The sequence below is a fragment of the Falco punctatus genome, assembly GCF_963210335.1.
Source record: "Falco punctatus genome assembly, chromosome: 7".
NCBI lineage: Eukaryota > Metazoa > Chordata > Aves > Falconiformes > Falconidae > Falco > Falco punctatus.
The window spans coordinates 18,647,739-18,675,351 of NC_137587.1; the positions used below are offsets into that span (position 1 = coordinate 18,647,739).

The 27,613-nt window shown below is 40.3% G+C and overlaps 2 protein-coding genes across 2 annotated transcripts in view; one reads left to right on the top strand and one right to left on the bottom strand.

The window, feature by feature from the left end:
- AVEN (apoptosis and caspase activation inhibitor) overlaps positions 1–16,611 on the bottom strand; it is a 94,291-nt gene extending 77,680 nt beyond the window's left edge. Inside the window, exon 1 of the mRNA XM_080395896.1 lies at positions 16,227–16,611. Within this exon, the coding sequence (XP_080252022.1) occupies positions 16,227–16,478 (252 nt within the window). The 5' untranslated portion in view covers positions 16,479–16,611. The remainder of the gene's footprint in view (positions 1–16,226) is intronic.
- Positions 16,612–16,713: 102 nt separating this feature from the next.
- On the top strand, positions 16,714–24,368 carry CHRM5 (cholinergic receptor muscarinic 5). Its single transcript, XM_080395888.1, has one exon. It carries the CDS (start codon positions 22,452–22,454, stop codon positions 24,033–24,035), a length of 1,584 nt encoding a protein of 527 aa, XP_080252014.1. The 5' UTR covers positions 16,714–22,451; the 3' UTR covers positions 24,036–24,368.
- Positions 24,369–27,613: the final 3,245 nt, after the last annotated feature.

Consider the following 27,613-nt stretch of genomic DNA (forward strand, 5'->3'; position numbering starts at 1 on the left):
CTCAGCAACACCTGCCAAAAACTGAGCTTTTAGCTTACCTATACTGAATTGTTTTCAATAGACACCATATTCACAAGTCTGACCACAGTAACAGTGAAAAAGTAAATACAACCACCTTGTCCACCAAATTACTTTGCTTCAAAGTTCCTGCTTGTTTTATCTATGCAATGCAAATAACTGGAACTGATTAAAACTTTGAATGAAAGAGACTATTTTCTCATTACTGTTTAACTGGAAAAAAAAACACCTCAAAATATTCTTTGCACTCAGTAAAGTTCTAACATGATCAAGTGCCAGGAGGCTATAAGCCATATTTATCTTTCTCACAGATCATTATTAATATTTCCACAAGCTATAGCCATATTTTGCATGAATCTTACACCTCACTGAATTGGAACAGCTTCTGTTAGGAGCTAAACCTCTCCTTTAGACTCACTGAGCCGGGGAGGGGGAGGAAGCCCCACAGGCAAACAACTTGGTTCTTTCGTTTGTAACTACTGATTTAAATGGCAGACTACCTTCCCTTTCAACGACTCCATAAATTCTGATGTATGTTTTCCACTACTCTCTCAGAAACACCCCTGTAACCTGCTGGCACATGATTAGCTGCAGGTCCTTCAAATGGGTGGCTTACAGGGGCAAAATGAATGAACCACCACTACGCACTTCTACAGACCCAGTTTTAAAACCGTTGACTCATAGATAAAACTAAACTTAATATCCATGCAATGTATGTTCACAGGAAGAAAGTCTCAAAAGCTCTATTCTCTAACATTAGAAGTAAAGTTGGAAACTTGGTAAAGCCTGTCAAGGAAGTATTTATTTTGGAAACTACCTATTTCAAGACTTCACTCAATAGATACAGGATTTTCCAAACTACAAAACCACCATCTAAAATTTAGCCCTACTCATTTAGATTAAAACTCCAAACTGAAGGATATTTGATGGGGTATGTTGTTAGAATGGTACCATTAAAAATTCAGCACTCACTCTGCACTAATTGGGTAACGCAGTACAGAATCAACAATCTGCGTTAACTGTAGAAGCAGTCCTTTACCTCCCTTCCCCAAGGATGAGCCATGCTGCGAGCAAAGAGCCTGTAAAAAGCTTGTCCAGCTGCTGGCTATAGATAAAGAGACTTCTGATTTTTTAAACTTGTTGAGCCAATACATTTCCACCAACAGAAAAACAGTATTTTTTCTTTAATTCAGTGGAAATGATGACATGAAAGTTACTGGCAACTACACAGACTCATCAAGCAATTTATACAAAATTGTCACGTGGACCTGAACAAAACCTGGCAGGCTCTATTACCTTCAAATTGACAGTAACTTAAGAAAGCTGAATGTTTTTCTTACAAACATTCAGTCAAAAATATGAGTTTAAAAATAAAAGAGAGGCCTCTGTCTTGACGGAAATAACAAGTTTCAAGAAAACCTTGCAAAGTAAGTGTATTGCCACAATGTTTGTTTGTGGCATTCCTTCCTATGTATTTGCTATGTGTAGCAAAGTCAGGGGTTTATATATTGCATACATATGGATCCACATATGTGAATGTTGTAGGTCATATACTAAACCCAAATTATACTTATTCTGGTTAGGTTAAGGAAAATTTCTACAAAAAGATATTTCTTCTTACCAAATCTGCCGTTCCTAAATAGAAGTATCTTGACCTGCATTACAGATTGACTTTATTCAGAAATGGATTCAATTCTTGTTTTAATGTCACAGTATTATAGACTAATCCAAGCTAAAAGGGATTGCAAGAGGTCATCTTGTTCAACCACCTACTCAAAAGAAGGTCAAAATTGAAACAAGACCAAGCAGGTTTGGGCTTTGTCCACTCAGGGTTTGAAAACTTCCAATAGCATACCTAATTCTTAGTGTTTCATTTTGTTGTTTTATTCTAGCACTCCTAAAACTGCAAAAGCAATTGTATTAATGACTTCAACAACCATCTGTCAAGAACATGCACGAGGAGTTCCGTAACATCACGGAGTCAAAGTTTATTGAGGGTATATATTCGCCTCAACAGTTTAATAACAGACTTTTCAAAGAATATTGCTATTTTGCTAGTCTTAATGAGTCAGTGGGTAAGACAGTCTCTTTCAATAAACCTATCAGTTATAAATTTGTATGTGTTGAAAAGCTCTGTACTTCTGCAACCATACCAATGATGAAGTAAAAGTATGACAAATTATGCAAAAAGCTCACTCAAAGCAGCATCTGTCTGCAGAACAGAAAAATTTGACTCTTGATCCTAACCCACAAAGGTTATTTCATAACCTTAATAAAGTCTGCTCAAAAGAGTAAAGTTTAGAGAAAATCTCAGTTATACAGACAAGTTAATGTTTATTTAACACCCCTACATGCACACAGTTTTAGAACAAAACCAGCAACTCTCTACCAAGATCAAAACTAACATGCTGAAGAAGCTTCAGGGTTTCTCATGCAAGAAAAAACATGTGACAAAGTTTCTCCATAGAGCAATTTTTTTTTGCCACAAAAAAGGAAAAACACCACCAAAAACCCCCAACTTTCTGGAAGATTTCAGCTGTGCTATAAGAATGTTCTCCAAAACTTATGTTCCATATGAATAACAACATAACTCTTTCTTAGCTTTAAATTCAAAAATATTTGATAACATTTAGTACCAAGTTAAAAGTTAAGGGTTTTTTGAATGCATCTAATTCTGTAAAAAAGAAAGCACGCAAGAGTAAGACTTTTTTCTATGGATTTCACAACATGAAAATAACGAGTGATATTCACCCACACTAACATTTTCAGTTGGCACAGCATTAAAGAAGAAAACATTCTGAAAGACACCAAACAGAACAGGATTCTTTGAAATTGTACACCTAAACTGGCAGAAAAATAATCAATAGTTTTCCTCTCTTTCCTACTGTTAACCTTCTGCCAGCTTAAGTTCCTTGCATCAGTTCACAGCAGAATCAGATAAGCACAAATAATGGTTAGATAGGCTGGAAGTGTGCCATAAACATGGGATCTGGGAAGCAGGTCCTTCCTTCATTATCTGGCAGCAGTTATCCGCTACATTGGCTAAGTGTACTGGTAAGCCATATCCTTGGCTTTAACTTCCTGCAATGTTAAACTTGCTTTTCTAAAGCCAATTTTGTTTTCTCTTTCATTAAAGACTTTCAGATTCTCCATTAGTGTTCCTGTTCCATATAAAACACATGGACACACAGGTGTCCTTTGTCAAATTCACATATTTTTAAAATAAAAATTAAAAAAAAAGATACTGTGCTACAAATATATCGATTGGTCAAACTTTAAACATGAGCTTTATTTGAGACTGGTTTTAGTCAGTATACAAGTATTGATGTTTTGCTTACAGTGGGAAATTCCGTCTTGAATTTAAATGTAAACACGCAACATCTGTCACTTTTTCAGATCAACTATCACATATTAACAGCACACTGCAAACACAGAAATATTCACATAATAAAAATTGAAGCTGTAAAAGGAGACACTCTACTAATTTGAAACCTTAAAATGGTACTGTACGTAAGAAATTCAAGAGGACAGCATTCTGCTTTCCTCCCTTCTTTCACTACATCTGCAACACTGTCAGTAGCATAGTCCCTAAATTTTTAATCTTACATTACTAATATACTGCCATTTCCTAATTGTAATTTCACATCCTACTGAAAAACCTCACGTCTACTACTCTTCTATCAACAAACTGGCATATCCAGCTACCAAGCATTTTTGAAATTAAGTTGCATTATTATATTTATGGTATGGCACAACAAAGCAGCAAGACTTCAGTTACAAAAAGCCTCATTCAATGATATTTTCAGAAAGGGGGGTCAAAAAGGGACAATTTTTAGGACTAATACACAGCCATATAGTAAACCAATAAAAAATAAATTATATAAAAGATACCATGGATAAAAAGCAGACTGCCTAACATGCAAACAAAATACACAACTATAAAGCTGAATGCAAAACCATATATCAAGGAACAAGCAAGCAGGATATATAATATATATTGAATGACACTGATTAAAAGAAGAGTCGAGTCACACTAGACAAAACCACATACGACAGCAACGCTACATCAAAAAGATACTATTCTCAACTCCCAGGGGTTTAAACAGCATTTCTGAGACCAATACTAAAATTAATTTCTTTCTTTAGACAGTGGAAAAACAGAAGAGGTACAAGAGAGTACTAACTGCCCACTTGATAAACAAACACCAAAATCCTTCTTCTTCCTTGTTTTTTCAATGTCATGAGAAAGGTATGGCCTGGTCAGCGAGGAAGCCAAATTTTTCTCCTTTCCATTTCCACAGATGGCTGTAAAACACACGGTCAACATAGTGATACAAGGAAAGGGGAAATGAGCAAAAAAAGTAATTCACCAATGATATGCTTCCAAGTTTAGAGATTGCAATCCTGCCTCATAATCAAGGCAGGATTTCCCTGACAGTATACCCAACTGGTGCAAAAAAAGCAGCCACTCATACCCTGCATTACCAGCTTTCCTCACGCAAGTCAGTAGCCCCCTTCCTAGCACAAATTCATCAAGAGAGCAACTAATCAGCTGGAGTTCCCTCAGGCACCATGCAACGTGCTGTCCCATAACGCAGCACGTTACTGCCAAACATCTGATTTGTGGTAGGTTTGTCTCCAAGAGAGGTAGGCTTGTGTTGAATCCACATGCACTGTAATTCAAAATATAGCTGTATGATGGATAATATGTCTCTGCCATGCTCCTCCAAAAGACAAGCCAGCAACACACCACACACCCCATTTTCAAGCTCTTTTAGTAGTATAGCTCAAAGATAGTAATAGCTGTCAGAGCACTGTATCCTCCAACTGCTACACTTTAGTTCAAGAATTAATGATTAATGTGTTTGGGGAGTCTATGTATATATCAAAATATAAACATAACATGGATAAAAAAAGGTGTAGAGACATCACACTGTCCTGACTCAGGTAAGTCAGAAGCAGAATTTTATACAACCAGTGTGTGGCATGCACTTGGTCTCAAAGCTGTTGCCTGCTCCAGGCAACAGAAATACAAGAATTTATCAAAAACCTCTAACTACATTACCACTGTACACTTTTGACAGAAACATAAAACCTCCAGCAAAAATAGTTCTGTTTCACCTGAAATGACCTGAGAATAGATGGAGACTGGGGCATAAGAGAGGGGGAAGCCGCAAAACATTTCAAAGAGAATGTAAATACATACAATTATGTTTATTCAGCTACTGCAGAACTACAGTATTTTATCCAGAAAGTGTAAATAAATTCAGTTCCCTTCTCTGCACAAAGGCATTTCTAGTGGCATCTCCTACATCCCTCAAGAATACAGTGACTCTACATGCTCTGAAATGGGTTATCTAGCCTGTTTTCTCAGCCAGACCTATTCTACTTTGTACAGCAAATGGACACTCCTAACAGCAGAACTCAAGAAGCTGGTGGCCTATGCACCATGCAGATGCCCAACCACCACCCACAAACACACAAGAAAAAAAAAAAACAAAGAAAAAAATGCATAACACTTCACATGATTCTTTCTTTCATTCCCTGCTCTACCTTTATGACAGTATCATGTTTTTACATAAAATACAAAAGGGACTGAAAACAAGGAATTGAGGGAAATTCAGTTCAAAAAGTATTTAAAGTCTGATGGCAGGTCACTTATCTGAGAAGTGAAAAAAACTTGACTGCACTTTGTATTTGAAATTGGGAAGAAAACAGACCACAGTTTGAACTTGTTCCTTTTCTCCACATTCTCCAGATCCTTCATTACCCATTGCAGACTGAAACCTTTTCATTATGCACCCTCTGTATCTAAAACAGGCTCTGTGTCCACTGACTGCCTTTTTACAAAGAAGCATCAGTGCTAATGGCTCTGTAACCTTATGCACAAGCTGATTCTAATGTAAACTGGCAGACACAAGGATGATTTTGCTATATATTTTGAGAAAGCCAAAAATAATACATTACTTCATTTTTTTCTGCATCATAAGCAGCATTCTTCAGTGGCTAACAAAGGATACAATAAGGCATGAAAATAAACAATTATTACGGATAAGCACATCAATCTGCTTTCCTGTCTCACTGAAAATAATTAAACCACTTTTAATTATATATCCTCCTTCAGGGTTTCACATAATTTAGATAAGATTTTTTCCCCTTCCAATTATTCAACAGAAAACAAGCTTTTGTAAAAGTCACTTAATCGCAGTTCTTGGCAGCCAGATTCAACAAGTCAGTACAGGTATTTGAAAATCCTTTTGCTTTAATGCTTTGGGTTTTTTTCCAGACTACTCCTAATAAAATGCAAAGACAAAAAAAAAAAAAAAGATATTTAATATTATGTGCACTGTACTGCATGATTTTTCAACAGTACTAATGAGTAAATAGTATTGTCAATGTTAAATCTGTTCCATCATTACAGTTACACCCATTACAGAGTAAGTTTTAAATTATTTCTTCAAAAGTATTAATAGGGATGAGGTCATACACACGTTTCTATGTTCACAGACTTCCCATAATGGATGAGGGACAATGGCTTTATGCTGAAAGAGGGCAGATTTTGATTAGATACTAGGAAGAAATTCTTCACTAAGAGTGGCAAGGCACTGGAACAGGCTGCCCAGCGAAGCTGTGGATTCCCCACCTTTGCAAGCATTCAAGGCTAGGTTGGATGGAGCTTTCAGCAAACCAATCTAGTGGAAGGTGTCCCTGCCTGTAGCAGCAGGGGTTGGAACTAGATGATCTTCAAAGTCCCTTCCAACTCAAACCATTCTACGATTCTATGATATTAGCGTATTTACCTATTAATTTGTAGTGACCCTCCAATGATTTTTAAGCATTCCTTGTCATTAACAGAAACAATTTACTTCCTTATCACTCACCTAGACATCACAACTTTTCCAGTACAAGTTCAAGTTTCTATTATAAACAGGTTTTTCTCAACTTGAGGCAAAAAGGAAAAGGCTAATGTGCTTTTTCCCCCCACCACCCTTTAGAATAAGGGAGGAAAAGCCTCAAGAGAGGTTCTTTCATGAAAAGAGAAAAAATATCCCTGTAATCCTCTTCACTAGTTTGCTCTATTGATGACCTTTAGAGAGATCTACCAAAGCTAAAGAGATGCTTAATTAGCAGAGAGGGCAGCTGAGAGAACAGGTAGCATGAAGAAAAAAGCTTTTAGTCTTTATTGTACAGGATGAGAATTTTTGAAAGAGGGATGAAATCCTAAGACTGCTTCATAAATGTTGGATACTGGAACTCATCACTTTGGGTTAGCTAAAGATAGAATTAGCCAAGAGAGACATCCTATTCTGAAACCTGTGCATAACAGGAATGATGCTCCAGTCAAAGCGAAAAACAGCTCATGCAGCTAGAAAGAGACTTGTGCTTGAAGTTTTTACATAAAACTGTTACTTTTCCAATGCTTGCAAAGTACAGTTCTAGAAGATGTCGTACTAACCTCAATAGCAAATGATATTTCTCACCATTGATTTTTGAAATGTTTTATGGGTAATTCAAACATTAGTATGTGACTATGACCTCTTGTGAACTATAGTCCTCTACAATATGTAGATAAAGAATCTAACCAAAGTTTCCTCCCTCAAAAGCATCATTGCAGTTGCAGAAACCTAACCTGAAATAACAGAAGTAGTCTAGATCCTGACAAGTTCTTATGTTCAAACTTACTTAGATATGAAGAAAAAAACATGACTCCTATCTAGACAGAACATCTGTAAAGTCTGTCATTAAACAAGGCTCAAATAATTCTACACAAACAGATGTAAACCTATCAAGTGCAGACATTTTAGAGATCAGCACTCAAACCTCAGACACCCCCTCCTCATTCATCACCAACTTTCTTTTGGAGGGAGGTAGCAGGGGAATCCTCTGAAAGATACTTTCCTAAATAGTCTTAAAGGATGTGCTTCCCTAAACCCAACATGCAACATAAGATAAAGTAGTGAAGAATCATTGTCTGAGATCCTCGACACCCTAATGCCATAATTAAAAAACCCAAGATGTTTTATTTTGCCATTGGTCTAGAGTATAATTCTAAAAAGTAAAAGCTACTGCACAATGATGGACTGATCCTACAGTTAACTACTGTGAACAAGCTCTAAGAACCATTTAGAACTTGCTGGAAGTACAAACACATCCAAATTACCAACAACATAAAGGAAGGGTGGGTTGTAGTTGTTGGGATGCTCTGTGATCCCAGGATTTCATGTGCACATCACATCTTTACTTGCAACAGTCTGTACTGGTTGCCAGCTCTAGGTGCATACAGAACACTAACTGCAGGAGAACTTTGCACCCATTTTTCAGTGGTGAGCTCCAGACAATGCTCAACTGTCTGGACAACAGGTGGACAACTTCAACTCTGGTTCCATCAGGAGGGAAACCACTTTGAGTCCACCAATATTACACTCAAGTGTATCCCACAAAGCAAATTTGCACCAAAATCCCCATTCTTGACAGGAACTCAAACTGAGCCATGCCAAAAATACTCAAGGAACTAACTTCTCTCATTGGCACAATTCATTTTTTAAGTTATCTCTATAAATAAATTTTACTCTGAGACAATAATCTTTCAACACCCTTGCTAAGAATTACGGGGAAGCGGAAGGAAAAGAAATAAGGAGTATGGGATCACCTGAGCTTCTGTTGCTGTTACAAAGTAAAGTAACAGGAACATAGTAAGCCAGTGACCTTAGCAAAGCAGCATTACCTGAGTAGTACAGCCTGAAACAGAATACAGAAAGTCAAAAAATAAAAATTAAGAAAGTTAACGACCAAAACCCAAACCCATAGTTTGTCAAGCAATCAGAAAAAGCTGAAGGCCTCACAACATGCCAGTGACAGAGCAGTAGCCTAGGAAGAGCTCTGGCCCAGAATCATCACTATTCTCTACAAGACAAAGATGCTGACTATTCCAGGGTTAAAGAGAAAGTCTGTAAAGCCTATAATTGTACGGTTATCCTCTGGGAAAAGTGAAGCAGGAATAGAAACAGGACCTTGAGGCAAGATTCTCACATACTCCAGTAGATGTACAGGTCTTACCAGCAGGATGTATTAGTAAGTCTACGTGCAGAAAAGTTAAAGCCTTATTAAAAAAAAAAAAAAAAAAAGAAAAAAAAAGAAAAAGAAAAAGAAAGAAAAAGAAAAATCACATGCACATAAAAAAACAGAGAAATCACATATCTGAAAGAGAACAGTGGGAAATGGACCCCCTGCTATGTCTTACCATAGAACACTGAATCACACAGGCTTGAAATCCTTTGATTATGCAAACCTGTAAGAAATATTCCTCTTACTTATTATAAGGCCCTAAATCACCACTGAATCAATAATCAGCAATTTTTCGTTTCTTTAAAATACAGTGAAACCTGATAGCTACAAAAGGCTGTGCAGCACCATTAGACTGGCTGGAAATCCATAACAGGGCTCCCGAAACTACCCAGTTTCTTTTGTGAGGAAACCAGAAGCAGTACTGTGTGGAATAATTTTTTGATCAAATTTCATCACTTCTACAAATTTTGTCCTTCAACATAAATACCTACTATCTCTCACTTGATGTACCCATATAAAACCCTATACGATGTTCTCTGGGCCCAGCCACACATCCCTGTAGCACAACATGATTCTTTTAGCTGAGGATTACTAACTTCCTACAAATAACTGCCCCAGGAGCGAGTCCTAATGAATTATATATGTGTGTGCGAATCACAGATGTATGATTTTCCAACGTTCCGCTATACGTTCAGAAAACAGACGAGAAAAACATTCCCTTGCCACGACGTGCAGGCACCCCGACCCTCCATCCCCCAACGCGGGCTCCCCCTCGCCCGAGGGCGGCCGGCCGTGCCAGAGCAGCCCGGGAGCCGCCGGCGCGGGCCGACGGGCCACCTGCGCCACCTGCTGGTCACCACCAGCACTGCACCGTGGCCAAAACGCATTTTAAGATGGATGGACGGCTTCTTAAAACCGTCGGTTTTACTTCTTCCCTAAATTCTAACATGTTCAGTTAAATAAGATGGGAAGTCCTTTGGAAAGCCTCCCCAATATTCAAGGTATTACACAATTTACATTTCCTCTGGGCAAAATCCACTCCATTTTATGGGATAATTATATCTAAATAAGGTAACAATTGAAAGATGTGATTTCATACAATTAACAAAATACAGAGCTGATAAAAAAAGCTGTTTGAAAGTTACCAAATTACTGCCCCAGAGACCAGAGGGGGAAAATAGAGGTACAAAAGCGTTTTAAGTGCTCTTTCCAAAGAAGTTACCAAAAAAAACCACCCAAAGTCAGACATGAAGCTGTTATGCAGCAATGATGCTGCACGTTCACCTGTGTAATGGAATGCTTTCACTAAAAGTGTTTCAAGTTGAATTAGCAGGGAAGTTGGTAAAATATGATAAACGAATAATAATAAATATCACTAAACCATTCCACACTAAAGAGTCAGGGATTATTATGAAACATTGCAGTCCCCAGAGCTGCGAAAAGTGGATTTCTCTAATGTCTAGAAACTTAAAAGAATAAATTCACTTTGGCTGGATAAAAAACATTTATTATTTTCCATTGCTAAGACAGCCTTGAAAAAACAGAAGAAAAAAATAGGGCTGTGACAAGTGGTTACACAGCAGCTCTACTGAGTAGGCTCAGTAACCTTCACCATGTTCTTAAAACCTTTAACATCATTTTTCTGTACTGATCTCCATGTACTTCCTACACAATGCATTACACAATCTATCCACCATTTCAGCCTCATTTTATCCTTAATGCCCAAATTAAGCCTCCTCCTTCTGAATGTTTTTCTTCTTGTCCTGCCTAAAACGCATCTGTTTGCAGCTACCTTTCTGCTTAACGAAACATTGCTATCCAGGCTGTACCAGTGTCCCCTTCACCAGACAAAAAAAGAAAAGAGGCAGGGGGGACCGGAAGAGAGAGAGAAAAGAGAACCAGGTCCTTCAACTTCTCTTCCTAGGTCATATCTTCTAGACTTCACATCTTTCTTCATTCCCTCCCTCTGAACTTTCCCCAGCTGGTCCAAACCTTGAAGAAGCAGAACCAGTTCTTCAGTGTGACTGCATTGCTAATTGATACCTTCTCATCCATTAAAGTGCCAGCTCCCTTCTATAAAATTGCAGCTTAACCAGTCACACACCTCTGCATTTTTCCCACATAAATGTAGTAGTGTTATATCTGACCTTGAATTACACCTTACTGCAGGCTTTTTCTCCCATTTGTTGAGACTGTTCTGTGCTCCACCCTCCTGCCCACCCTTCCAGTTTAGCACTGTCTGCAAATTTTAACACTGTATATTTTAGTCCTTCATCAGAATTATTAATAGAAACACTTAACATAGGCACATACAGAATGAAACCTTGCAGAATCCCATTTAACAAACACCAGTTTGACACTGAACCAACCCTAAAAAAGTTGTTCACACTTGTTCACATACTTTTCAAGATGCTTAATCTAAATCAATACACTCAAAATAAAATAATCCACACTTCATTCACAATCAGTTTGTGCCTCTTCACACCTTATGACAGTAGTGAAACTCCTGAGAAAGGAAGCTCTTCACTCCTCACTAGTAATTAAGTGCAGTTCATAAATTGATGTACAATAATTTAATAAGTTTTTTCCTAATTCCTTTTGAGAACATTAACATAAAACATCAAAGGGTTTATTGTGTTCAAGATCCAGAAATCTATTCCTCTATCTGCACAAGCTCTGTTAGTGTTCTAAAGGAAATCAAATGTATCTGTGTCTGAAAAATCCAAGCTTTTGTTACCATGCCTGTGAACAGGTTGCTTTTTACAGTTGTTTAGACTGTAAAGCTTTAACTCACACTGATTAGGAAAATTTTATCTGATGCTAACAGCATTAGATGGTCTCTTAGATCAGGGACCACAAGAATGAAGATATAATAAACACTAAGTAAGTGTGATGTCACCATGAAACTAACCAGAAGTATGAAAGACTGCACTAGAAACAGTCTGTTAACCTCCATTCATTAACAGTAAAGTGTTTACTGCAACCAGTGCGCAAAGCCAGGAAAGGACCATTGAAACTGACTTCCTAATTCCAGCTGCACTGAAGTAACAGCAGCATCACATGTACACTCAGTGTATCACTGAAAAGGAAGTTAAAAGGATACTTTGTAAATTTCAACTGTAATAAACAGAAAAGACAAAAGAAAGTTTCCTTAAGCTACTCATAAAAGGACGTGGACAAGGACAATGAAAATAAAACCCAGTATCATGTCCAATGATAAACTGGAACAATTTTAAAACTCTGACAGTACATAAAATTCTGAGTAAGTTAGAGGCGTTAGAATAAAAGCAGGAGATAGCATTGGGCCAAGGTCAATCGGACCTTTAAGCATTGTAATTCCACATTACTTTACTAAAAATTAATAATTGCAAATGTGTTCTATTTAGCATAGAATAGATGACTTAAAGCAGACAGAAACAACAGAAAATTATTCAAGATGACAGATCTACAAAGAAATCTGCCATTTGGTAAACCAGCTGGTCATAATTAGACACAGATTCATTTCTGAAGGGAGGACCAAAACCTTCAGTAAACATGGCAGTGAAATCAACATGCACACTAGTTACAAAAAAGACGTAACGAGTGCAAGATCCTTTTTCCTCTGAACAAGGAATAAGAACACTTTTCCCACAGTTTCTAAAACAATTCCATGTTTGAAAGAGCCTGCATCTTCTTTCAAGAGCAGAGCTGGGGAGTTCCTTAGAGAGCTATTTCCTCAAAAGAAATCATGAAATCTCATCTTTAAGACTGATCCACAGCTGGATCTACCATGCAGGGTATGACTTAAGTAATTTATAATTATTTTTTAAGAAATAGCACCCTGATCTCCTTCTACATAAGCACCCAGTAGAGGAGGGGAGAACTGACTCAGCAAGTACTAAGTCTTGACAGGCTTTGCAAGCAGCACAGCTGATCACCTATTACCAAAAACAAAGGATTACAGTGCACTTACAGTAGTGTAAAACACAAAGTGGTGTCCAGCCTTCACTGGACCACAAAAGACCAAGAAGCGAACATGCCACCACTACACTTTTCCCTGTTGTACAGGTCAGAAATAATGTCCTCCTGTAGCTTCAAACACAAGCTTAGGAACCACTAAATTAAAACATCCAAAACACAAATACTGAAGATGAATAGCCGTTTTAAATGAATGCAATTGACTAAGAAATACTCTGAAATATTATGCAATTTAATGCCAACTGCTACTTCACTGTAAAAAATTGTTAGGCATTCCCAAGAGGTTTTAATGAAGTTTGGTTTTATTTACAACCTTATTACACTGTACTGAATCTATTCGCCTATAATTTTACTTGCATTTTACTGCTCTGTCCATAACAGGCTCAACAAATGCAAACTCGGTTACTTTAATACAATTTGACGTAGATTTTGTCATAAAGCTTTTCATAGTTGAAGACACAATAAAGAAGAAACTTCTCAAGCAACAACAAAAGCTCCAGAAATAATTACCTAAATATCAAGCTTAGCAGCAACAGTTTTATAAACAAATGGGGTATAAACAAATAAAACTATAAATTTAGCATAGCTTTAAAACTATAGAAGAAACTAGACTTAAAATAATTTTCAAGAAAGAATACCAGGTCATCTACATCCTGATTATACAATGCTAGAATGATCCAAATCTAGTAGGAAAATCCCTCCAAAATGCCAAGTTTACACCAGCAGCGTAGAAACGCAGAGTGTAATCCTCCACAATTTTTACCCTAGAAAGCAAAAGAGCTAGAATCACCCTTGGAAATCCTATATATTGCAAAACAATATAACAGTGTCCTTAGCCTCCCTTCACAGAATTTTAAGGCCCATTTCAGAAAGACAGGGAAAAAAACCCAACAAAACCAAAAAAAACCCTCACCAGATATTTTCAGAGAAGACTCTAGCTTCTCAGCACACGATATGGAAAGTGATGTAGAAAGGCCACCCACATTCCCTGTATTATTTCATGATTCGCCAGGTCTGCAATTCACACATCACCACTTGAGAAGATCTGACCTCTGTTGCTGAAAGACAGCAGGGTCTCCTCTCACCCAAACCACTTACTCTGAGCCAAACACCCTCTCACTGAGTGGGTGCACTTGTGTTAAACAAGTCACTTGGCTGAACAGAGTGAACACCAAGGAAATGAGAATAAAAGTGGGCAATTTCTTGCCACGTAAGACCTGAATCTGTTCAGAAAATATGGTCTAGCACACATCAGACAGTACAGGAAACCATGCCTGACCATGCAGATGGAAGAAAGGAAAGGCAAAAGGAGATCCTCCCTGTTTCAGAAGGGGTAAATTGTGAGATTGGCTCAGATTTAACACTAGACATCAGCAGCTGCAGGCTGGCACAGCTGTTGATGCTATGTGGATGGATTGCTGGAAGCCAGTCCTGTCCAAGCTGCTAAACACAAGATTTGTGGCAGGTGTGCTAAGAGACCATGAGGTACTTAATACCAGAAGCCTCCAGTACAGGAAAAACATTAGGCTTAAACACTCTTTAGTGGCGTTCTGGGAAAATCTTAGCTATTACTTCTCATTTAAAGACCCAACTCATATTAGCCTTGGCCAAAAATAAATCACTGTGGTAGACTACGATGAAGAGCATATCAGTCAATAACACAGCGATCAGGCAAAACATACTGTTAATTGTCCCAGAAGATATTTTTTCAACTGCTTCCTGAAATACTTCAAACAACAATCCAGACAAAAAATGCATGCAACGTGATTCCCTTCCTGAGTACACCTGCTAAATTATGAAGTGGGTCCTGCTGGGTCAAAAGTACCAGAGAGAACACAGATATAAATGTATTTCAACTTAGTAGGAAGTGGTTGAATGACTTGGGAAAACAAACAAACAAACAAAAAAACCAAAACAAAAAACAGTTTGGGATATGTTTCCTTCTGAAAACCCTGCTGAATTCCCTCCCCCCACACACCTCCATTGTTTCACATACAGAATCCAAACCTGTCTGCACACATCAGTATGAACTGGCAATTTATATCCCTTACAAATGAAATTACCGACCAGTGTTCTAGGTAACAGTACCAATCCAGCTGCATCTTCTACCTCCCAATCCAGGAGTGCAAAAATGTATCTAAATACAACGACAAGAGGGATGAATATTTTACATTTTTTAAATCCACCAGCAACCATGGGAGTTCTAATATAGATAAAACACTGGCTGGGTCAAATGAAAGCCATGGCATCATAAAAGTCAAAGTGAATCTAATCAACATGATGCCGAAAACAGGGGAGCAGCTGGTTCATCTCCATTAGGACTCCCAGTGCTGCCAACACCAATCAGCATTGGGTTGTGATCTTTTGCCAGTCCAGGGACAACCATGGTTTCCATGTTGCAACAACCCTAACGAAAGCAAGACAGTCTGAATGTAGGCCTGTCAAAGCATTTATAAATGGTAACTGTTTTTAAAGGCACAGTATTGATCTCACACCACAGTGTGTTGCAGAAAGCATTTTAACATCTCCACAGGAAACTGAAGGTGTAGTTGTGGTACTCTTAGGCATGTCTGTGCTACTTTTAGTCTGCTAAAACACTTTATAATTGGTCGAAGCACAACCATCAAGTTGCATGAATGACAAATACGCGTTCCAGTGAATCAGATACCAATGCTTCACCGCTAACACCACAGGCTGGACAAGACAAGCTCATTTCCACTTCTCATCAGCTGTGCCAAAAAATATTCAGCAATTCTTCATCTCCGTTGGCACAGAGAGATGTATTTTTCAGATGCGTTTTTCAAACGAGACTTCTAGTTTTCAGCACAGAATTATAAAAATGTATTTCGGTCAGAAAACCCCCATCTGTTTCTCCACTAGAGCACGCAGGTGCCGGCTGCTGCTGTTTCGGGGTGGAAGCGGCGGGCAGAGGGCTGGTGCAGGTGCCGAGGCGACCCGGGGAGGTCACGCTGGCAGCCCCGGCCCCCCCCCCCCGCTGCACCCCGCGGCCTCGCCGCCTGCACCCCGTCACCTCCAGCTCCCGGCCGCGGGGCGCAGCCGCCGGCCCGGCCCGGCCTCGGAGGGGAGGAGCAGGGGAGAGGGAAGAGCTGCGCCCCCACCGCGGCGGCCGCCCGGCGCCCCGCCTCCCCCCGCCGCCGCGCAGGGCGGGCGCTCCTCCCGCTTACCCGCCGGTGCTGGTGGGCGGCGGGCGGCGGCGCAGCCCCGCGACCTCGAGGCTCTCGCCTGCCCCGGCCCCCGCCTCTCCGCTGCCCGTGAGCGCCGCCTCTTCCCCGGCCCCCGCCTCCTCCGCGCCCGTGGCCGTCCCTGCAGCTTCCTTCAGTCGCCGCTTCGGCCGCCCTCTCAGCGCCGCCTGGCCGCCGCCGGCCGTGCCGGCCGCCTTCCCTGCGGGGCCGGCTGCCACCCCGCTCACACTGCATGGCCGGGCCGGCCCGTGCCCACCGGTCCCCGCCTACTCCGGAAAGAGGCCGCCCGCGGAGGGCGACTGAGGGAAATGGCGGCGCCCGCACCCTCAGCAGCTCCCCCTACCTGCGGCGCCGGCGGCAGAGCGCGGCGGCGGGTCTCGGCAGCGGGCCCGGCCTCCCCGGCGGCGGCCCGTGCTCTGCCCGGCTCCTCCCGGCGGGGCCGCGGCGGCGGCGGCACTGTGCGCTCCGCAGATCTCAGCGGGCAAAGGGGGGTAACAAACAGCTTTCCACATGTACTCAAAGCAAACCGAAATGCGTTTAATGGTTAGAAAACAGCGCTCTTAGCTGCAGCCATATAGATCACAGAATCAGTTGGGTTGGAAAAGACCTGTGAGATCGAGTCCAACTGTTAGCTCAGCACTGCTGAGTCCACCACTAAACCATGTCCCTAAGCACCACATCTATGAGTCTTTAAACACCTCCAGGGATGGTGACACAGCCACCTTGCTGGTCAGCCTGTTGCAATGCTTGACAAACCCTTTCAGTGAAGAAATTTTTCCTAATATCCAATCTAAACCTCCCCTGCAGCAACTTGAGACCGTTTTCTCTTGTCCTAGCACTCATTACCTGGGAGCAGACACTGATACCCCCCTTGCTACAGCCTCCTGTCAGGTAGTTCTAGGGAGCAATAAGGTTTCCCCTGAGGCTCCTTTTCTCTGGACTAAACAACCCCAGTTCCCTCAGATGCTCCTCATAAGACTTATGCTCCAGACCCTTCACCAGCTCCATTTTCCATCTCTGGACACGTTCCAGCCCCTCAATGTCCCTCCTGAAGTGAGAGGCCCAAAACTGAACACAGGATTCGAGGTGCGGCCTCACCAGTGCCCAGTACAGGGGGACGATCACTGCCCTGGTCCTGCTGGCCACAGTTTTGGCTACAAGTTAGGATGCTGTTGGCCTGGGTTACCTGGGCACACTGTTGGCTCATGTTCAGCCGACCAGCACCCCCAGGTCCTTTCTCCCCAGGCAGCTTTCCAGCTGCTCTTCCCCAAGCCTGTAGCGCTGCGTGGGGCTGTTGTGGCCCAAGTGCAGGACCCAAAGTTCGCTTTCTGTAGCAAAGGAGGGAGAAAGCAACCCAGCCCCGGCTGATAGGGTGTTGCACCATGTAAAGTGCATGAAGTGACTCTGCAGCCTCTTGAGCACCCTGCTCTGAGGACTCAAAGCCACAGGAACAGCCCTGTGCCATACGGCTAGGCTGGTTTGTCCTGCTCTGCGTGAACTAGGTGGGCATCCATGCTGTCCTCAGGGAAGTTCACCAGTTTCCTCAGAGCAGCTTGCCCAATTTCTCTGGAGCATGCAGGCTGTCATTTGACAACATGCGTTAAAATATCAGTCTGGTTTTTAAACCTAGTAGTCCTTAAAGCAAAACATGACCAAAACTCCTGTCCTGTGAAATCATGGGCCGTAGTGTCTCTGCGCTACTACCTGTGGTGAAGGCTGCTTAGCTCTGGGGCATAGCGTGCAGTGAATCAGTAAATTAGCTTAGCATGACTCCAGTGCAACACAAGCAAATAAATCAAGTGGCAGGGAGCAGCACTGGCAAGCACATTGCAAAGGCATCTAAACGATTCCTTGTGCAGCCAGCACAGGTCTGGCAGACTCAGTGCTGAGCGAGAGCTAATAAAATCTGGTGAACCCAAGCTGTGCCTGCATCTGTGGTGCAATTAATCTGTGACATGAACAATCTGCCTGCAGATAACTGTAAGCTGACTATATGTACAAATTTAACAAGTCACATTAATTAATACTTACTGATAGATTGAAAAAATATCACTAATATGTGGCAACAAATAGCAAATATCATTACAGCTCACAGGCGTGAAGTTCATGCATCAATAATTATGAGACAGATAGCAAAGTCATGATACTGTACATGTGCATTCTGATTTTGTAATTTAATTTTGATCTTCCTATTATTATCATCTCTTATGATAGACAATTAACATAAACTATGTTACCATAGCACATGGAAGTCCCACTCGCAGGCACTATTGCTCTGAATGCTACACAAATAGAGAACAAAACGTAACACTGCAAAGTGTTAACACAGACCTGTGAGACAAAAGATGATAGAGTACGAAGAGATGATGACAATGGTCAACATGCCAAGAAGAGATCTTTGCACACTAGCAGCTTAGCTACCATCACAGTTTTTATAGGCATCACAGTAAATTAGTCCATGAGGGAGGGAAGGCTTTGCACGATGAGAATGAAAGTGCTTTTTATTTAGAAACTAATAATAGTTTCTATACCTTATTACCAGCATTCCTCATGCCCATTAGTTCAAACCAAGAACAATTCTGTCAGGACAACAGTTTCTCCTTCTGCTCTTGCTCTGAAGTCTGCAGACCACATGGGGTAGCTTCAGCAGTCTTTCCTCCTAAACCGTAATGTTAGGGAAGGTAAGTGACCAAAAGACAAAGCATCACAAGCCACAGTGTCTGGGCAACCTCTAGTCCTTTCTTCTGAGAAAAAGTGTCATCTTCTGGCAAAAAAAGGCAGAAAGTCCAGACAATCTCCTATAATCATCCTAAGCAGCTGCTCAGCCCCAGGTGTCAGGCAAATGTGGAAGTTAGTAGAGGTTTTATCCATGTGCCCAACATTCATAGCTGGTGCCTTTTTAAGACCATCTCTAGCCTTTGCTGAAATCTTGCAACTTGCAAAAAGGCTGTGAACCTTGGCACTGTTTCAGGTACATTAGCTGTCAAGGCCCAGAGCACAAGCCCCTTCTAGGAGCACTGTTGGCTGTTAGTTTACCTGGCTGAGCCCAACATCAGCTGCTCTGCTGATCAGGCCTGTTGTGAAGAATGCTAAAAGCAAGAGCCTCCCTCTCCTTTCCCTTGCAACTGCTTTTAAGCTGAGACTGTACTGCTGGCCCTCACCTGTGCTACATCCCAGCTGGGCAGTGGCTACGTCTACACCTGGTCTCCTACCACCTCAATCCTGACTCAGATTGTAATAACTAACTAAGGGTAATTTGCTGATCAAAGGGGTTTTTAACAAAAGGAATGATCTTGCTGTAACAGGTTTGAGAATGTTTTGTCTGGTGAGAAAAGAGTTAACTGTTAACCATGAGGTTGGAGATGTACCTCCTCAAGGCCAATGTTAAACCATAATCTCATGTTACTATGACAACTTTATCTTCGTCTAGACTTTAGTGTAAAAATAGTTTAGTTTGTAATGTACAGCTTCTTGCTAGGGGACTGAGAGCATAACTGTTTAAACTGGCCTTGAAGTTGAGAATAAAAGGGCTGCGTTACTTGTCTGAATTTGCGAGCCTGGATGGAGCTGCGACTCCCCGTCCGCCCAGCGCTGTTTTTGCTTTCCTGCCTTAATAAATACTTAGTGAATTTATTTCGGACTCTAGCTATTTCAATTTCAACTATAACAAGATCCTGACTTGGACCTTCTGACTGGACTGTCTGGCTTGGTCTCAGACCTGCCTCATCACTATGGACATGCTGTGCAATTGCTGGACTCTGCATGACCCTGACCACTGTCTCTGGCCCTGATCATGAACCAAATGTGCTGCTCCACATCCTGCTTCTTGGTGGGGTCTCTGCTCCCACCTGCCTTAGTATCATGATCCACCCATGACTCACCTTCCCTTGCAGAGCAGCCAGTCCTCACTGCCCCCTGACATTGCCACACTAAACCCATTACCACACTGCCATGCTTAAAAATTTAATCACATGGAGCTGTTGGCATGCAGAACAACTGCACTGACTGTCTGCAGGAAAAAAAAAGCATAAGCCACGTGAGGTAGCAGAGACACACAAATTCATCTCTTATGGCTCAGCTACCTATCATGGCCTTGCAGCTGCTCCACACCTTTGTTTCACATTAAAAGAATTCTTGCTCTTCAAGGCTGTGTAAAGATTTGTAAAGGCAGCACGCCCAGCCATCAGGACAGCTCTGACTTGGCAGAAGTCTTTGCAGAATGCAGGATGAAATGTCTTTCCTTGCATGGGGCTCATTAGAACGCTGTGGCAGCACTTTAGCTATTCTTGGCTGCTAGACTGGCTCTGGAGGCTGTAGGGCGCCAAGCATACAGATGGTCAGTATGCATATATTACGATTATTACTAGGCTGCAAGGCCTATAGCTGAACTAGAATCCTGTTGTTAGGCTCAGTGTATGCTGTGTATAAGCAGAATACAGATGCACAAACATCTAAATATAAGACAGAAGATGACAGACACACACAGATGGAGGAGAACCATTTTAGGCAGTATGATAGGCAGTGGTCTCAGTACGCCAGGAGATGTACCATTATTGAATTTCATCACAAGAGGTAATCATTAGGGAGGGCTTGAATAAGAAAGATGATATACTTCTGTGAATGTTTAGGAGACCTGAGACAAAAGGGGAGGGAACAATGAAAGCAAATAAGATGCTTTTCTGAAAATTCAACTAGTGGCTATAAAATATTGATGTATTCAGCTGAAAGACAGGACCCAACTACTTCACACAAAAGATAGATGTTGGCACGTGGGAAAAGGATAAGCTGTGAAAGCTTGCAGTTAATAAAAGACACTTGCCAAGCCCAAAGAAAATAATGTTCTGAGAGTTAGGATGGAAGACGAAAACACAGAGAAGTGGCGTGGATGGATAGGGAGGACCGTATAATAGAGATTTGATGCAGAGAAAATCCTAAAGCCTTAAGAGTTGGATTTTAATAGGTGATTTATGTGATAATTTTAGCTGAACCTGTGTCTGCTTTGAAAAAAAAGGGGATTGTCTTACCGGTTTTATACTGGCTAGATGCCCAGTAAACAAACTGTTAATAATTTGTCTTTCATTTCTGACTTTAAAAACTAACCACTATCCAAAATTACACAGTCTAGCAAGATTAAGCATCAAACAACTGATTAGCATCATCTGATGTGATGGAATAACTAAAAAAAAACCAACAGTGGATATCTGTGAAAGAACCAAATTGCCTAATTCAGGCATGCATTCATTGGGACAAGAAAACAGCAGTGAAGAATGTAGGAAAAGATGGACATCAGAGGCATGCATGAATTAATAGAGTGACAGCAGTGACATTTCCACCTTTCACTGCTTATGCGAGTATTAAATTGTTTGTTGCATTGTCACTGTGGTCATCCATTGCTGCTGCTTCTTCAGTTTACTCTTTTCAATCCTCAGCCCTCCCATTCACTCACCTAAACTACCCAAACTGCACTTCCTTGCCTCACTCAGTCTTCTTTGTCCTGAGACTCCTAATAGGGAAAAGTCTTTCCTGCCTAACTTATTTTTTCAAAAGCATCTTCTTGGCTTTGCCTGCTTCCTTAACTCAGACTCCCCTTCTATTGCTTCAAGCACTTCTAACACCTAATTGTTTCCTGCTGCCACCATACCAGCTTGGTTCCTAACTCCCTATGCATCCTCAGTTTCCTCTTACTTTCTTTCTGCTGTTGATGACTTCTCCAAATTCTCCAAAGATAATTTCTGAAATCCTGACACGTCTTCTACATAGTACTGTAGGAAACAACACAGTGACTCGCTGTCTTATTGCACTGCAAAACTTTGAATATCTGTCTTTAAGAATATGTGAAGTGTCTCCTCAGGTATTCAAAATACATGAGCTGGCATGACTGTCTTAAGAAACAATACCTGTTTTGATTACATTTAGAAAGGTCATAAGAAGCCAGAATACCTTGTCCTAAATAGTACATTTGTGTGTTTTAGTTATGTTCAATGGTGGAAACAATAATCAAAATGCAAAAAGAGAGCACAAATAATTTGATAGTTTTACAAGTGTTTCTTGGTAACTCTAATGGAAGTCTGTGCTATTTAATAAGCTACTTTCATTTTCTTTCTTTTCCCCTTGATCTTTACAGTTGTCTCCAAAAGAATATTTTTGAGTACAGAAAGCAATATGCAACAGTGCTAAGATCCTGATGACTATACACCAAGAACAAGAATGGAAGTAAATTTATTCAGCAATTCTACTTTTGTAAACAGTTCATCCATCAACCATAAGCAGTTAGAAGGGCATAGCCTCTGGGAAGTCATTACTATTGCCACTGTGACTGCAATTGTAAGCTTGATAACCATAGTGGGAAATATTCTTGTAATGATATCCTTCAAGGTTAACAGTCAGCTCAAAACTGTCAACAATTATTACTTGCTGAGCCTTGCCTGTGCAGATCTCATCATTGGAATATTTTCTATGAACCTTTATACGTCCTATATACTCATAGGCCATTGGTCTCTTGGAAGCCTTGCCTGTGACCTGTGGCTAGCACTGGACTATGTAGCTAGCAACGCCTCAGTGATGAACCTCCTAGTCATCAGTTTTGACAGATATTTTTCCATCACAAGGCCTTTAACTTACAGGGCAAAACGCACACCCAAAAGAGCTGGCATCATGATTGGTCTGGCTTGGCTAATTTCCTTCGTGTTGTGGGCCCCTGTAATCTTGTGCTGGCAGTATTTTGTGGGTGAACGAACAGTACCACCTGATGAGTGCCAGATCCAGTTTTTATATGAGCCCATTATCACCTTTGGTACTGCAATTGCTGCTTTTTACATTCCAGTGTCCATGATGACCATTCTGTATTGCCGAATCTATAAAGAGACAGAGAAACGTACCAAGGACCTTGCTGAACTGCAAGGTTCAGAATCTGTGGCAGAGTTTGAGATGATAAAGCCCCAGAAAGCTCTCCTGAAGTCTTGCTTCAGTTGCAAGCAACAAAACTTAGTCAAAAGAGAGAGGTGTCAGGCTTCCTGGTCTTCATCTAGTCGAAGTACATCAGCTACGGTGAAAGCCTCTCAGGCAGCAAGTACTTGTAACGACTGGGCTAAGGCTGACCAGTTAACCACCTGCAGCAGCTATGCATCTTCAGAAGAGGAGGATAAACTTGCCACTGATTCAGTTTTCCAAGTAACTTACAAAAGTCCATCTAAAGGTAAGACAGAAGAGTTTCATGAAAGTACAGATGTTGTAAAAGACCAACCTGAAGAAAATGATTTTGAGAACCAGAAATACTTTTTGTCACCTGCCAAAGGCCACATACAAAAAAATAAAAAATGTGTGGCCTATAAATTCCGGTTGGTGGTTAAGGCTGATGGCACCCAGCAAGCCAACAATGGTTGCCGTAAAGTAAAAATAACTCCTTGTTCTGCTGCTCTGTCAAAGGATCCTTCCATCAAAAGCATGGATCCAAATGTAAATAACCAAATCACCAAAAGGAAACGGATGGTTCTTATAAAGGAACGCAAAGCAGCACAAACTTTAAGTGCCATTCTTTTGGCTTTTATCATCACATGGACTCCCTACAATATCATGGTTTTGATCTCCACATTCTGCTCTGACTGCATTCCCTTGACACTGTGGCACCTTGGATATTGGCTATGCTATGTGAACAGCACTGTTAACCCCATTTGTTATGCTCTCTGTAACAAAACTTTCAGGAAAACTTTTAAGATGCTGCTTTTCTGCCAGTGGAAAAAGAAAAAAGTGGAAGAGAAACTATACTGGCAGGGCAATACCAAACTGCCATAATTACTCTTGTATAAGGGAAAAGGGGGAAAACAGATATTTATGTAACCTAGTAAATTGACTGTAATTCTGTCTTTTCAAAGCTGTTGCTTTATATGTCTAGGGGCTAAAATATTCTGCAGAAAAGTAAAATTTTGCATGAAGGTAGTGTGCTTGGGATAAAGAAGTCAGTGGTTTCTGTGAGGAACACAGGGAATTTTTGATTATGCAGTAGATCTGCATTAAAGTTATTATGTTTGGGGTCTTCTGTCTTTTCTTTCATCTTGAGAATATGTAGAGTAAATTACAAAGTACTGGAAATTAGGGTGAGATGGTCATCCAGTTATCAGGTCAGGTCATCCAGTTATCAGGTCAGGTCATCCAATCTATCTCCTGGTAGTGCAGAACTGTTTCTTCCTATAGTTCCTTTCTAGTGTATTGTCTATTTAGTTTTCAGTGTGCCAAGCAATGGAGCTCATACTACTTCTGTTTTGAGGCTTTTCCACCTGCTGTTGGAATGAAACAAGAACTGTTGAAAGGGGGAAATGCTGTCATCCCCAATACTAAATGGTTAGGGATGAACACACATGTTATAAGAAAATGTAATAGTGATAAAAATTCCACTTTAAAGATGACTTTCATGGAGACATGGGAAAGGCTTACAGTGAAGGAAACAGATAATGTATTTTATATAGGAAAATGCCAGTCCCAGTCTCAGTTCTATCATGCAAGTCACTTTCATGGTTAGCAGGTACCTCCAAATTTTTCCATTTCTCAATGCCTCTGAAGGAAATTTCAAAATTTTATGCAATAGTGACAGTGGTACAAATCAGAACTCACTGTAAAGCATAATGGACATGGACTATATACTTTACAACACCAGTAAAGTATATTTTTAATCTTCTTTTTTGTGCTTTCCCTTGCCCCAAAAGTTTCCATGACTGATGGAATGATACAAAACAAGAGAAAAAATACGTATTCATGCCCTATGCATTTACCTATATATTATGAAATTATTATAAACAGTGACAGAAATGGCACCTCTGAAAAAAAAATATTTTTATAAGTAATTTTTGAATATTTCTATAAAATTATGAAGGACACTTTACACTTTCATACCATTTTTACCTTTAAATAGCTTTACAAACTAGTCGACATTAGGTGTTCAGAAACATGTTATCTCCAGTCACTGTCTTTTGGTCCAGCAGAACCATATCTGCTGCAGTACTGGGGGCTGGAGTCAACCCCTTTGACAGCTGTGGCTTCTGGGACTAAGCTGCACTGGCCCAGTTACACTGAGCTGAGACTCTGGCCACCAGGTGAGGTTTGCCGGGGCTTTGGGTTTCTGCTGAGGACACTTCTGTGGCAGAGTTGAACTGCATGTGCCTGTCTGATGTCTGTGTTGGCTTAGCAGGAGTCCTGCAGCACTGGCCAAATGAGTGCGTGAGTGAGGGGCTGCCTTCAGCAGAAGGACACTGGAATGCAGCTGGTGACCTGGCTGTTTGTGGTGGGAACAAACATGAAGCCTCAGAAAAGGCCATGAGAAAACAAAGTTAATGGCGAAAGTGGTCATAAGGAATGAAGGCCTAAAATAAACAAATGTTTATGAATAAATGAGAAAGATCTCTATGTACACAAAGTTCAGATTCAGTTCTAGCCTTTCTATCAAAATTCAGGGTAAGATGCTCTGGAATATTAGTTTGGGCCAATCTTCGTATTATATCTACTATGTGCTTTAGTGGGACATTGCAGGGGTGACATGACCCAGTTGCACGTTATAAGGATTGTGTTAGTCATCCTGAAGGTACCATTGCTCTCAGTGAGGTTGTTCTTCTAATTTATTCAATTATCATACCATCAAAATGTTTCCCTACAGGTAAATAATTCCTCCATGTCAAAAACCACAGTACAAGTAGTTAATATTTTTTATCCCAAATCTCCAGAAGGGAAAATTGTGTCAGTGAAAGATTAGCAGTGTAGTAATGTAAAAATATTCTCTAAACTCATGATCAGTTTTGCAACACACCATATTGTGCCTATTATTTTTTGTGCGTTAGCATATGATTGCCTATTAAAGGAAAGTATGGGTCTTTATAAAGAGCCTTTCATCAGCTTTCCTCTGTCACTACCCAGAGCTTTTCCTGTGTACAGTAACTATGTAAAAGTTGGTTATTATGGTGGGTTTATTTTATATAACATTGGATCAGAAATTCAATAAACTGTGTTTGATTTATAGTGAATGAATGTGTCCCTCTGTGGCACAAGCTGTAGTTAAAGGCAAAATTTATGAGGTAGTAATAGTTCCTGCTAGCTGCAGTGTTGTTACTCAAGTAAAGCATTGGCTTCTACTGAAATTAAATGGGACTTTTTTGTTGGTTTTGGCTTCTGTTGAACAAGAGTATTCTGTAAATGTTTATGGACTCTGTGCTCAGTAAATGTATTAGAATACATGGTGATGGATTCAGCAATGTTGGTTCAATGTAATTGTGAAATATGTGCTCAAATTATGCTGCTAGTGCTTCACCATGTGAGACATTACATGGCCAAACATGGGTACATTGTAAATACCTAGAATTATATAGAGAGGTGTGTGTTATTTTATTGTTATGTGGAATGTTTATTCTTTAAAAAAATCAAAATCACAAAAAGAAAAAAATGATTTTTATCAGAGTATCTGTTAGTACATAATTATATTTTGTACCTTTAAAAAGTGTTGTGGGACTTTTACAATGTAGAACAATCTTGTTGTCTGTATTTCTGTCCTTTCAATGAACTTTTTACTGATCCTATAATCAATTATTGTCATGGTCATGGACTGGTGAAAAGATCTTTTTTTGTAAAATTACACTTTATTTATACATAATTACATACATATACATATATAGAGATACGTATGTATGTATTGGTTTGGGGCTGGGATAGAGTTAATTTTCTTCCTAATAGCTGGTACAGTTCTGTGTTTTGGATTTAGTATATCCAATATAGGTGCGTAAATATATATCCTTAACTAAACTTTTCAGAGACCCTGCACCTTTAATATCTTTGAATACTGAATTTTCCCACAAACTAGGGGTATCATTTTTGTCTCTCCCTTTTCAAGTATACTGGCCTCCCTATATCTTCCATATCCCCATAAGTTATCAAGTAACATTCATTTGCTGTAAATATCATTCATGTTTGCAGATAAATACTTGGAAGAGTTCCCAGAATTTTTAAATGGGTATAGAATACCTAGTTACAGTTGTGCACTTTCTGTGACTACTTAGCACAGAGTCAAGAGCTTTGCAAAGGACAGAAAGTCAAGACAGAACATAAATGCCTTTATAGAAAAAATCCTCTTGCACTGAGGAAGGATGAAATCAGAGGGTTACAGAGAAAATACTGTAAGAATCTGTAAAATATGATAGAGCATACTTTGCAATTAATTATATAATTTGATTGCTAATCATGCTTATCCTACTCAACTATGCATGCCAATTAGTAACTGCTATTAACTGCTGAAAGTTATTTTTATATGTGGATTTTTGTTCCTTATCTCTGTTGCACCCATAATGAGACTTGAACTGGGATATATAGAGTTGAGGAGTCTAGATCCAGAGACA